The sequence below is a fragment of the Aplysia californica genome, unplaced genomic scaffold, assembly GCF_000002075.1.
Source record: "Aplysia californica isolate F4 #8 unplaced genomic scaffold, AplCal3.0 scaffold00093, whole genome shotgun sequence".
Lineage (NCBI taxonomy): Eukaryota > Metazoa > Mollusca > Gastropoda > Aplysiida > Aplysiidae > Aplysia > Aplysia californica.
In genome coordinates this window covers 1,234,782-1,247,927 of record NW_004797363.1, presented here as the reverse complement: position 1 = coordinate 1,247,927, position 13,146 = coordinate 1,234,782, and the positions used below count along the sequence as shown (strand labels likewise).

The window sequence follows — 13,146 nt, the reverse complement described above, 5'->3', positions numbered from 1 at the left end:
GGGGGGACAACCTCTTGTGAGATCAAATGAACACCGTCGCTGCTTTTAGAGAAAGACAAAATTGGAAAATACATATCTCTCAAATTTTCAAAACAAGAACTTTATGACTCCATATCTTTGTAACTTCCATACTTGTAAGTCCAATATCACTCAAAGTTTCATAGAAAATACACTCAGACCACAAAATTCATACAACTCACAGAAGACAGAGTATAAATCGTTACCTTCCAGAATTCAGGAGAAGAACCTTCTAGACCCTTCCACATGATGGAGAGCAGCACGATGAGCACATTCTGACACAACTCCTCCTTCTGCTCCAGAGTGTCCGCCAGCTCTACACCCACATGATCCAGCACCTAGTGGAGAAGATTCGCTTTGGTTTTAGTTAGAGTTTTACTGCACTTGAAACACAATAAGGTCATATAAAGTGCAGAAGATTTGGGATGTTACAAGACAGTAACGAACACAAAAAGGAGCGATAGTGATGCAGATAGGGAAGAAGGATGTGGAGAAGACTGAAGAAAAAAAAGATAGGAGGAGGAGGGAGGAGGGAGGAGGAGCAGGAGGAGGAGCAGGAGCAGGAGCAGGAGCAGGAGCAGGAGCAGGAAAAGAAGCTTTACAACATGATGACAAGGATGCTGTTAATTTTTATACAAATAAAACCCAACACTGGTTAGACAGTTATTGAAAGTCTGTCATCATCAGGATAGTCTTTTCTTCCCATGCTGCCGTGAATTGAAATTGAAATTCAATGTAATATATGCTAAAATGCAAATAGGAATGTCTCAAACTTCTGTTCAAATTGTCCAATATCAGAAATGTTCGTATATTTGTTGAATATTGTGATATCAATACCAAACTATGGGAGAAAGATTTGGGCAGTTTTACGTGAAGTGAATCTTTTAAAAAAGTTGATGCGACCCAGATTTGCAATGTCATTCAAATGGCAACACAATTCTTGGTTTATGTGTATTAAACTCTTGTTTATCTTCATAAATTAAAAACAGAGCAGACCTCTTTTTAATATATGTAGATTCGACTTTTCTAATTTCTTTTCTCCACCTGATCAAAGATAGTAAATAACAAGATGGGCCACTCAGCCAAAAAAGTGTCCGCAGGAAGTATGCTCTTTGCTTCAGATAGCGCTGCAGTCTGTTTTGAAGCTCTCTTTCGTTTTTCCAGAAGAAGAATAGGAATAGCACCTCCTTGCGTGCGCAGATCGACTGCTGTTCATCAGCAGTTCGGGTTCGTTCAGTACGGAGTTTTAGTTTCTTTAAATTTTAATGACCTCTCGCCTTTCATTCTAAAGTCAAATTAAACGAAGAAAACAATCACCCTTTCCTCCGGAAGAGGTTTTTTGTCAGCGTAACCATTTTAAAAAAGCGTTCTTCCGAAATTCATTCAAAAACTTGCTAGTTTCACTTTGATTTTTTAAACTCAAGTAGGATAACTCTGTTCGCTAAAGGTGCGCTTTTGCGAAGAGGGCGCCACCGAATTTTGAGGACACTTTTTTAATTGGCTCAAAGAGAGAAGTGGCCCCTCTTCTTATGTAGACTCTTTGACCTGATCAATCAATTGTGTTTCTTTCAAAGGCAATATTCTGTGATCGTGTGGCACCCACCTGCTTAAACCCTTCTCCTTTCAGGACTGACGATATCCTTCTTTCCCCGTCATGTCCATCCAGAATATCACTAGAACTCTGCCTCCTGAAGACATCAGGCATCTTGGAACTCCCCAAATCCTCACTGGGTCTTTGGGAATTCCCAAGAGTGTTCACAGAAGTGTGGGAATTCCCCAAAGCACTGTCCCCTCCATCCACAGAGCTTTCAGTGCGCACAGAAGAGGAAATGGAGATATTGCTGGCACTGGACGAAACCAGGCCACTGAGAGAGTCACTGGAGACGTTTGCTGGACTATTTCGCAGGAGGTCTTCCACGCTGGCACTGGAGCTTCTGCTCCCTTCTGTGAGTTCTGGAAAGACAAGTTGACTTCCATATATATCACTGTCTCATGATAATTAAAAAACCTTCAACATTTAATTTTCATCGCAAAGATGTTTTTATAGAACCTCACTGAGACTGGACACTCATAAATGTTCAGGACACATCACCCTCTTCACACAAAAATAAGTCTCTTCTTGTTGTGGTCTTGTTATGCAGAAGGGAGTTGACTTGAAGTTTACTGTGCGTTAGCATAACTTTTGATAATTTAATATTATTATTGACTGATTGTACCTTGAGCTTTTTCCACCCATTTGCCCATTACACCAAAATTAATTTATTAAGGAGGGCTTTCTGCAATAGGGTACTTTATTTAAATAGACTCTGCTGCCGTAAAATGTCTGGTGTCGACAAACAGTCCAACAACCAAAAGGCTAGTGTGCCTCCATGAGGCTTTTATATTATGAGGACTCACAATTAAGACTACATTAAAGGTCTGGGGAGGCCTGAGCACTGACGAGTATCAGAATAAAAGTAAACTATACATCCACAGATTCCTCCATTCATAAAGTCTAGCTTCTGAACCAGTAGAACATTTCAGTTTGAATTTACGTAAAGTTCAGCTAGAGCTGTACGTGTAAATGGACGCAACTCGTTTTCCCCCTGTCCGTGGCAATTGTGCAACACAGATCTAGATGAGCCAAGACTGGCTACAGTTTGTCTCTTCTCAGTACCAGTCTATCACAAGTCAAGATGGCAATCGGTGAAATCCTGTTATACCGCCATCCCCACTGTACTGCCAGCTTCATGCTCATCCCAAGGTACGCAGTATATCAAGGTTTGACTGTACACAAAACAACACCATCAACTCCATCCCAGTGTCCGCTGACAGTACACCTAGATCTACAAGCAGCTCCTGTTGCTTACCCTTGAACCTATCCTTGCTCTAGTTCTAATACTAGCAGTTGTACCACCTTTGTTGACATTACTAGCAGCAGATCTAAACCTTGGGGGCACATTGGAATTATGGATGATTCATCTACAAGCCCTGCTGGAGTACCTTACCTACTCAAAAGATTGGCCAGTTTTATCACCATTGTCAGTATCGTCGCTGTAATTCTCATTCGTTGGAACTTACTACTGAGGCCTGAGTTAATGTAACTGGCAATATAAATCAGAATTTAAAAAGTATATAAGTTGCTTTGTGGGTTTTTCTTTTGCAAGAAAAGTTGCCCTGCGTCATTGTTGCAAATAGAAACAAACTAGCTGATTTATTTCAATCAAGACTTCAAACTAAAAAAAACCCATGTTACATTCTCTTTTTAAAACTGACTAATAACGAAACTATAAAGCTCCCGCTCTTGATGTTAACTACTCTCGAATGTCGCAAAATATTGCCAAAATTAGCAATAGGCATCCCTAAATAAACACCATGCCAAAAAAAAACAACTTAATCATTCTGGGCATAATGAATAAAACCTTAAGGGACAAAATAATACATAAATTTGAAGGCGGACCACATGGTTCTCGAATCAACATCTACCAAATTTTAAATATCACATAAGATACACTGAACCATACCAAGTTCATAACTCACACTTCATCAGGTGGCACACAGGCACTTAAGTTGCACAATTTCAAAAAGACAAAAATCATGAGATCTTCCTTTTCTAGACTTTAAAAAAAAAGCGTAACTCTACTCCAGCCATCAACGGCTGCACTCACCAGGAGCCTCCTCCCCATCCGGAGTGCTCAGCTCCTCAAAGATGTTGCTGCCACGGCGGAGATAAAAGGGCGTGTGTGGGGTGTTCACCGACGCCCCCTCCTCTAACCCACCACAACCACTACCACCACCTACACTATCAATGTTGCTGATATCTGTTGAGACAGGTTCGTGATCTGGGGAGGTGGATGATCTCGGTATGGCCAAGGCAGATGGTCTGGAAGGTGATGCTGCAAAGGCACAAACAGAAAAAAAATAAGATTATAATAAGGGACAAATGGGCTAAAAGTGCTCACTAAAATCAGATTGACCACATTTTTATATTGACTAGAAAAGCAAACGTATGAAAGCAGAGAAGAGACAAAGAAAAGAACAGAGTAATATGGATGGACATTCTATAGGAACTTCAATAGAGATGATAATAGGTTTCCACATGCATTCATCTTTATACTTGACAAAGAGTGGATACGACCGGGCAAAGATGTGTTCAGTTTCAGTTTCGTAAGTTTTACGGCGTTCCCAACTGCATGCATCAGGCCATATGAGCACGCAGGACACAACTGTATGTCTTAATTGTTGAAGTATCTAAAAATACAGAGTAAAAATTTCATTTCATAACAAACCAAAAGTTAACATTTTAAAAATAACACTTTTTACATTTTGGAAAAAGGCCAACGGCGCTTATAAAATCGATAATTTTGTTAGGATTAACGATGGAGAACAGATTCAAGAAAAACATACAGGAGTAAAGACCAATGGCCATAATAAAATCGGGAATTGTGTTGGGATTAAACATGGAGGACAAATTCCTTAATTAAAAAGGGCAACATTCTCACCAGTTCCAGCTGCCTTGGAGGTAGACTCTCCGGCAGAGATGAAAGACGAGTTAACGGTTTGTGCAGGCTGCCCCTGGGCAGCTGGAACGTTCAAAGAAGTAGATGGAATGGCTGACGAGGAGGACACGCCTGGGGAGGACAGCGCACCAGAGTCTGACGACCTGACCTCCGGATGTGGCATTGCTGAGGCCGGGGAGGACACAGACAGAGGGGAGGACATTGAGGTGAAGGGAGATGTTGACAACTGGGAGGGGGGAGACAAAGAGGCAGCAGGGGGCATATCCCCTTCCCCCTCCTCCGCAGCCACACCAGACTGAGTAGAGCCGCTGATGTTGTTGCTGTCGCTGCTGTCATCTTGTGTTTGCTGTTGCTGCTGCTGATTTTGCTGCTGTTGCTGCGCAAGAGACGGGGGGACACTGGAGAGGTCGCTGACCCCACTGGTGCTGCTAATGTTGTCGCTGCTGACCGTGCTGAAGGTGCGCCGGCGCTCAAGCGTCAGCAGACGAGTGATGTTCTCCTGCCAGCCCAGCTGCTTAGCAAATCCTTTGGCAGCTCCAATCTTTGATACAATCAGAGCCAGAAGCTGAGAACAAAAGTTGTAACAGAAAGATGTATTCCTATTCTTTGTAGGCCATATACCAAAGGCAAAAAAGTCATAAATTAAAAAATATATCCCCCCTTTTGGCCTAAGAATTCATTTACAGATGCTTAACCTTCTTTGTATGTATAGTATAGGGTTTTACGGCGCTCGCAACTGCTAAGGTCATATGAGCGCGCTAACCTTCTTTATGAAAAAGCCCCTAAAAACTACTGATGAAACCCTGAAATCTCAAGTCTTGATTTACAGTTAACTACTGAAACAGTGAAGAAATTTTTAAATACTCAGGATGCCACTCAGGTTCTACATCAATGCAGTCTAAAACTTCAAAGAATTATTACATCTACAATCAGAACTTACAAAAAAATTTGGGGAGCATTCTGAATATAAAATGAAGAATAAAATGACCACACAAATATTACAGTAGATGAATGTATACTTATTCAGGGAGGGGGCAGAGAGAGAGAGGGGAGAGAGAGAGAGAGAGAGAGAGAGAGAGAGAGAGAGAGAGAGAGAGAAAGAGAGAGAGATAGAGGAGAGAGAGAGGAGAGAGAGACAGAGACAGAGAGAGAGAGAGAGAAACATCAACCTCAAGTAATCAACACTGGTTTGTACACACTATTCGACCAGCTAGAGGGAGAAACTCACCTGTCTACTGGCTTCTGACTTGATGTCCAGACCACAGTTGTGGACAAGACTCAGGATGGCCAGGACTGCTCTATACATCTGGGCAGTTTCTGTTGAATCAAAACCATCATAAAACCAGTCAGGCCACCTAAGTTGCCTTTCAAGATGTCATTTTTTTTCAAGGCCATAGTAAAAAGTCCTTCGTTCATTTATGAATTGCTTGGGAAGATCCGACAAACCTTTTATTTTTTGACAGTCTATTCAGGATTTCACTTAAGGTGATGCACTTATGGACAAAATCCAGTCTCATACTTGAGATAAAAAAAGGGGGGGCACAGCAAAAATAACAATAAGGCCCACTCAGGATTTACTAGCAGTATTGACAAGTTCCTTCCACAGTATAGAGTCTAATTGAACAAACATTTGCATAAGAAAAACAACAAAAAAAGATTTCCAAAGATTAGAAATGCTCTATATAAGACAAAAGATAAAATCTCAGTGTTCTGAGCATTTTAACACTACTATTGTTCCCTCATAGCTGCAACAACTCACCTGTAAAAGAGACCTGCTCCATAAAACGTTTGATCATTGGTGCAGAGATGTCATAAGAGGACATGAGGTTCACTAGTCCCCAGTGGCCTACCTCAGCGAGTCGGAGACGGCTTTTGCTCTTCTCATACACTCGTTCGGACTTCAGCAACAGGTATAAAACCTAAGGACAATTAAAATGTCAAATCAATCAATCATAAGCCACATCAATAACGGTTATCTTATTAAAATATAATACACTAACAGTTTGTCCAAAGAGAGGATACATATTTTCAAAGTAATACACTTGATCACAACCTCTAGGAGTAAATCTTTGCCAGTGTTTCTTCTAAAGACAAATAAAAAATGTTTTATACAGAAATTTAACTTCTTTCCTTCATTAGACTCTTTCAGCCATGATTCACAAAACAGTAACACTGTTCAAGAAGGTCAATGGATGTTACAAAACAATCTTGAACTTTTTAAACTACTATTAATGATATATTCAGGGTTACCAGGTAAAACAATATTGCATTCAAGGAATACAATCCAAATTGTTTCGAGAAACACTACTTAATCCTTTGTGACCTTCATGACAAGCGACGTTCATCATTCTTTCTTATGTGGAGAAAAAGGCAAGAAACTGCTATGACAAACGACTTTCTTCATGCCTAGCTAAGTGTGAGGACCATAATGGCATGTGCTGTTCTTCATATTTTCCATTCACTGCTCTGCTTCTATTAGACGCACTTTGTAAAACACATTCAGCGGATACTGTTGTCTTACAGACAAAACTTGTGCTTTAACTCTTTCCGGCGTGAGTCCACACCCCTGGCAGACGTATCGCCGATATATCGGCTATGATGAGGTGCCTCAGTTTTGTTTCGTTTTAACATGATCCCTTATTTATAAGTTCTTGATATAGTTATTGAAAACTTGGAAAGTATTTTGGAAATGAAAACATCTAGTTTCACTTTATCAAAGCTTCGGTCTGGCGAAAAACGAGTGAACTAGTTCTTGGGGTCTTGCATCAGCAAAACGATCTAACCGGACTCAGTATAAATATCATAACTAAAACAAAAATTGGTATATCGCATTCAAATAAAAAGCTGCACATTCATAAATTTATGGAGTCTGCTCTGCTCTTTGCCTGTATATGATAAGATAGCTATGCTGATTCACTTTCACACGTTTAGTGTGCGTAATTTTTTCCGTCAAAATGTATTTTTCTCACCACCATCGCCATTTCTAACCCTTGTAATGCTTACTTATGTTCAAAATTAATCCTTGTTTCATGTTGGAATGTATTCCTTAATCAATTTCCTTCAATTTGATATATCATATGTTCCATTTTGAGTGATGGTTATGCTTATATGAAGTAATTTTGTACATCACCTGTGTAGCCAAATCGAGTCACAAGATAATTACGTCTAGAGCCCAAAACAACTACGTCCAAAGAGAGTAAAGAGACTTTCTTTTGTATTTAAGGGAACTCGATACTAACGGGACAACATTTTTAACTAAAGACAAACTGAAACAACTTTTGTCACAGGAAGAAAGTAAGAGACAAAAGATTCATGTTCAACTGTTGACAAACTCGATTACATAAGCCATTGCTATGGAAACAGCTGCCATCTTGAAAATTGGACCATTTCTACAATTTTTAACTTTTTTAAAATCTGTAACAAATAAATAGGTGCTTGCAACTGGCTTTTTCTTAATTTTTGATACTTTACTTAAAAAGTATCCAAAATTGTTCTCATAATTGTGGAGATATGGAATTTGGTCTTTAAAAAATATTTTTAGCATTTAAAAAATTCTACAGCAAAATGGAAAAAAACTAACCAGCCCATTACAAGTACAAACCATTTCTCTAACTATATTCCAAATTTCAAGTATCTGTTTTGTAAAATTTTTAAAAAGGTAGCGAGAAAAAAAAAACGGCATATGCAAGCAGAAAGTGGTAAAAAAGTGTTTTGAGAAAAACAAGGTTAAACATGGAAAAAGTTAGCACACAATAAAATTGAATTCTGCTAATGTTAATCACTCAGCGACTAGTGTCAATAAAATCTAGACTGAATGAGGGATCGGAAAACACCAAAAGAATAAAGTGCTCAGAGTGAGCGGCAATCAGTCCTCGAGGCCTTAGACCTGAGCCACGAGCCCCCTTAAGAAAGTTGAAATTGTTTCAGAAAGCTATCAGGTCTGCTGGGCTATTAGTACAGATTGTAAAGCACATACAGCTTGTTGTTGAGCAGGAATTTGCATTACACAAATGCCATCTTTTATTATTATTACCTATTTATAAATTACTGGCAATCGACTTCAAAATCAGGCGCAACCATTTGTTCCTGGGGACCCAAAATTTTGCCCAGTGTATCATAAATGGGTTAATGCTCTTGCAATACCTTGACCACTTTTTCATAGAAGATGATAGGCTGGCTTGGGTACGTCAGTAGCTGATAGAAGAGTTCGGCCTGCTCTGGTTCGTAAAGCAAGAGAATGAGCTGGTCCTGGCGTCTGCTACGGCTGTCCAGCAGCGAGATGAGAAGGTCCATGGCCTCCAACAGCTGAGGGTGGCAAGACAGGAGAAAAATAAAATCTGGAACACATTACCAAGATAGTGAAGAAACTTTGATAAGAATAGTTAAATATAAATTAAATCTTGTTCTCTAAGGAAACAAATAACCACTGAAAGGAAAATACTACTCAAAGCTTTACTTTTTAAGGCCACACTCTACTTCTTAGCACCAAAATCTACAATTAAGTCATTTTTAGTTGTTTTTTTTTCATTTTCTCAAAGTATTCTAGTTCTATATTCATTTATGATTATTTTGACATATTATTTGACTAGGGGCAAACAAATTTTTCGAGTTTCACCAAAAATGATTCATTTTTTATTTACAAATTTTATCAGCATCCAAGCAAAATTAAGTTGCATAATCGCCAAAGTTTTAAAATACACAAATAGACATTTCAAATGTATTCTACAAATCATACTGAAAATTTCGGGGCTTAATATGTTGATATTTATTTTATCTTGTGGCCCCCAAAGAACTTTGTCATCATCTCATTTCGACCTTTCAAAAAAAATTTGTTGACAAGTCCAAAATAATGCATAGCGAAGGAGCGTTTTGAGTAAAGGAGCAAAAACATCTCAAAACTGCTCTCAAGCATTGTATTGGCTCACAATGTTACAAACTTTTGGAGTTATCTCTTTGAAATAGAACTTTGAGTGTACCTCCATCCGATTTAGCACATAATTTTCAAGGGAAGTTTCTTAAAACCCAAAAAACATTTTTTGACCCAAATTGGACCCCAAAAACCCATGTGTGGCATTAAAAGAGTAACAAAATAAAAATGAACACAAACTTTCTTCACAAAAAGAGGCCACAATGGTCAAGTGAGTAGTCAATACATGTTTGTAAAGGATGTTAATATATCTTTGTGTTACGGGATTTTGGCAGCTCACTAGCCACCAAAACTTGGTGCAGGAGTGCTGGAGTTGATTGCAATTTGCTTTGAATTGTGTGGATCTTGCATGCTTTAAATTTCTGAAACCTATAAGTTTACAGGGAAGAATAAAAATCTTTACAGAAGAATTCATTTACCATAATAATAAAGAATCGCTGGAGCTGTAAGCAATATATATAACAAGATCTGAAAAGACATGTCTACATCATTTTCTTTAAAAAAAAAAAAAAAAATTTTTAAACCCTCACATTTTCTTGGAAAACAATTACTATAGGAACAACTAATACCAAAAGCATTTATGTAGTCCTGACACGTACCAAGGTTGGCTCACGAACAGCCAACATGAAGCTGGTGAGCTGACTGAGTTCGTCCGAGGTGATGTCTTTGATAATGTAGTACTTGATGAGGTTCAACAGAGACACACGAATCATTTTGCTGTCCTCAGCACCCAGCAAACTGTCCTCCGTTGTGCTGAAAAATTGGATTACGTATTTTCTTAACTTTTTTTCTCCAAGGGGGGTAAACCCACTAGGTCGCGAGCCTGTTCTGGTACGAAATCTGAATGTGACATATACGTCACTAAACTGGTCATTAAATCAAAACAAGTGAACCTATTTCGATAGTTTTTCATCTAATGAATGAACTCCTGCTAAAAGAGACCTGTTTTCAAAATTGTTGAAAAGTAATTTGACGTCGAAGTCATCGTAAAGGAATGTACCTAAGCCGCTGCCAAGGCTCATCGGCATAGCAGTTCCGACTGTGAGCCGCTGGGAGTGGCTTGCTGGAGATATGGATTTAATAGTTTTCCCACTGTTTTCTTCTTCTCAAAGACAAACAAGCCTTACTCTAGTGTAATCTATTTGAAGAGGAACAAGAAAACCTTTGTTAACTCAAATGACATAATGCTTGATTACACTGCCAGCCACCCTGGTTTACCTTGGATTGGTTATTTTTAACTTCAATTGCGAGTTCTCTTAAGTGGAGATCACAGTATATTGTAATGATTTCTATTATCTTATCAACAGCAATGAAAAAGAACTTTTCAAATATTGTCTACTCACACACATACAGAACAAAATACACACCTGTAGTATGTGCGGATGACATCCAAGAAAAACTGCACCCCATATTTCTTTCGGAAGTATTTTCTGTCATCTTTGATAATTGTCGACAGATACTGAATATGACCTGAGAGAAACGAAACATCAGAGCAGAAACTGAGAATAAAAACGTGAAAAAATATGAGCCGTTCTGTATTGAACTAAAAACACAGAGGTTGTGATGCAACAAAACACGCACCCAAAACATGGCGAAAACTAGCCAAATATGAAATCTTTTGGGACTAAAGAGATGATCTTACTAGTCTTGAGGCTTAATTTTTATATATAAAGAAATGAATAAACATAATATCAATAAAGAAAGTCATATATATAAAAGCTCAAACAACTTGAAATATGCCTTTGATTTCGAATCCAATAATCGATTATGAAGGATGATTATTATGTCCCAAGAAATTGTAGAACTACACATGTCAGTGCTAAAAAAATTTCCCAATACAGATTTTTAAAAAGTTTGTTTCTTTTCTTTAGATTTAAAGTTTTAATTTGATCCAAAAAAGACTTTTGTGTGACTGGTAAAACTACTTTTTTCTTCTCAAAACAAAATTTAAAAATGACTAATAATATGATCAAAAGAAATTAATACATATTATTAAAAAAATAACAAAAAAAACCCCAAGCCATGACCTGATAGGGAGAGCTCACCTATCCTGACGGCAAACTGAGTCCTGCTCCACAAGGAGAAGTCAAACAGGATGTAGTGGTACACATGCTGTAGCAGAGTAGGCTTGGGTCCCGTCCGTTCATCACAGTCTTCCACCAAGTGCTGAACGGCCATCAGGACATTGACATCCATTAGGTCACTTGATGCCTAGAAATGAGAAAATAAGAATATAATTATAAAAAAGGAACTGAAAAAAGTTGACAAAACATAGAAGGAATGCTGTCGTAAGCTGACAGAACGCCTTTTTCTTAAATTCAAAGCAGTTTCCAGAAAAAGAGGTCTTTTCATCAACGTAACCATTGTAAAAATAGAGGGCTTCCGAAATTTGAACTCCAATTTATTCAAAAACTAGTCACAGTTTCACTTTGATTTTTTTAAAACACAAGTAGGGTAACTGATCAGGCTTTCGATTTAGCATTTAGCATGAAAATGTTTACCATTACTCTAGCTTCAGGGGACTAGACGATTCAAAATTCCACTGATTCTTCAGGGTCAGATTCAGAGCTGCCAAAGGCAGATTCACCCTTCTGTTTGAAGAGATGAGAAAGTGTTCTTGTAGATGAATTCTTTGTAATATTACCAAAATTCCGTATTACTATTGTCGAAAAACTGGGTGCAAGGGCCAGGAACTGACAGCGTTCAAAAGTAGTTTCATAACAACAATTTGGTATTGAATCATCCCCAAAAGGGCCTGTGTGACGTATGTGGTCCCACAGGGTTGGAAACATTGACAAAGAGACAATGAAACAGCACATGAGGCTGAAGGAAAGAGCCTTTTTCTGACAAAGAGATAGACAAGAAACTGTCTCATGAAGGTTCAGCTGACGGAGTCAGGACTGTTGCCATCTGTATGAGTTTGGAATCTGTGCTTCTTGCTCCTTTACTTCAGGCATCTGTCATCTACTGCCAGACAGTGGAACATAAGTATCTAGTCAAAGGACACACTCATATGCATGTTGATTCCTACCATAACCTGATAGAGCGAGCATCAAAAGGTGTTCCTGTCTACCTGTCAGCGAACTATATTAGCATTATGGGCAAAGCCAGGCGCAACCCCAGACTCTTTGAGGTCAATACCTTGATCACACATTTTTCAGGGATTATTGCAAATGAGAATCAATAAAAAAAGTGGAAGAGGTGACCCACATGCTGTGGACATTTGTAGTCTTAGATATACCCTTGATCGGAATAGATCCTTCAAGTTGACGTTCGATGAGGGGTTTGAAGGATCATCCTCGAGAAAGGGAGTATGCAGAGGTAGCTACTGAAAAACCTGGAACTCATAACACAGAGGCCTTGTAGATCACAGACGTGAAATTCAAACACCTCAAGGGACAAATAGGCAATATCCCTGAAGACTATAATCTATTCTACGATAATATGTGAATTTAAAAAATAATTTCAACTGCATCTGAGAGGGAAAGGAAGAGGAGGAAGAGGAGGAGGAGAGAGAGGGTGAGATTAAGAGAGAGAGAGACAGGTAGAGAGAGAGAGAGAAAGAGACAGACAAACAGATGGACAGAAAGCGAGAGAAAGGAAGAAAGAAAGAAAGAAAGAAAGAAAGAGAGAGAGAGAGATAGATAGATGGACAGATAGAAAGATAGAGAGAGAGAGAGAGAGAGAGAGAGAGGAGAGAGA

At 38.7% G+C, this 13,146-nt stretch overlaps 1 protein-coding gene across 1 annotated transcript in view; it reads right to left on the bottom strand.

Annotated features, from left to right (window-relative positions):
• LOC101858770 (neurobeachin-like protein 1) overlaps nucleotides 1–13,146 on the bottom strand; it is a 77,345-nt gene that overhangs the window by 31,615 nt on the left and 32,584 nt on the right. The window contains exons 26-35 of the mRNA XM_013080630.2: nucleotides 11,490–11,655; nucleotides 10,812–10,914; nucleotides 10,044–10,197; nucleotides 8,661–8,822; nucleotides 6,277–6,436; nucleotides 5,746–5,834; nucleotides 4,500–5,082; nucleotides 3,666–3,893; nucleotides 1,622–1,971; nucleotides 225–356 (exon numbers count right to left, since the gene is read on the bottom strand). Of these exons, the coding sequence (XP_012936084.1) occupies nucleotides 225–356; nucleotides 1,622–1,971; nucleotides 3,666–3,893; nucleotides 4,500–5,082; nucleotides 5,746–5,834; nucleotides 6,277–6,436; nucleotides 8,661–8,822; nucleotides 10,044–10,197; nucleotides 10,812–10,914; nucleotides 11,490–11,655 (2,127 nt within the window). The remainder of the gene's footprint in view (nucleotides 1–224; nucleotides 357–1,621; nucleotides 1,972–3,665; nucleotides 3,894–4,499; nucleotides 5,083–5,745; nucleotides 5,835–6,276; nucleotides 6,437–8,660; nucleotides 8,823–10,043; nucleotides 10,198–10,811; nucleotides 10,915–11,489; nucleotides 11,656–13,146) is intronic.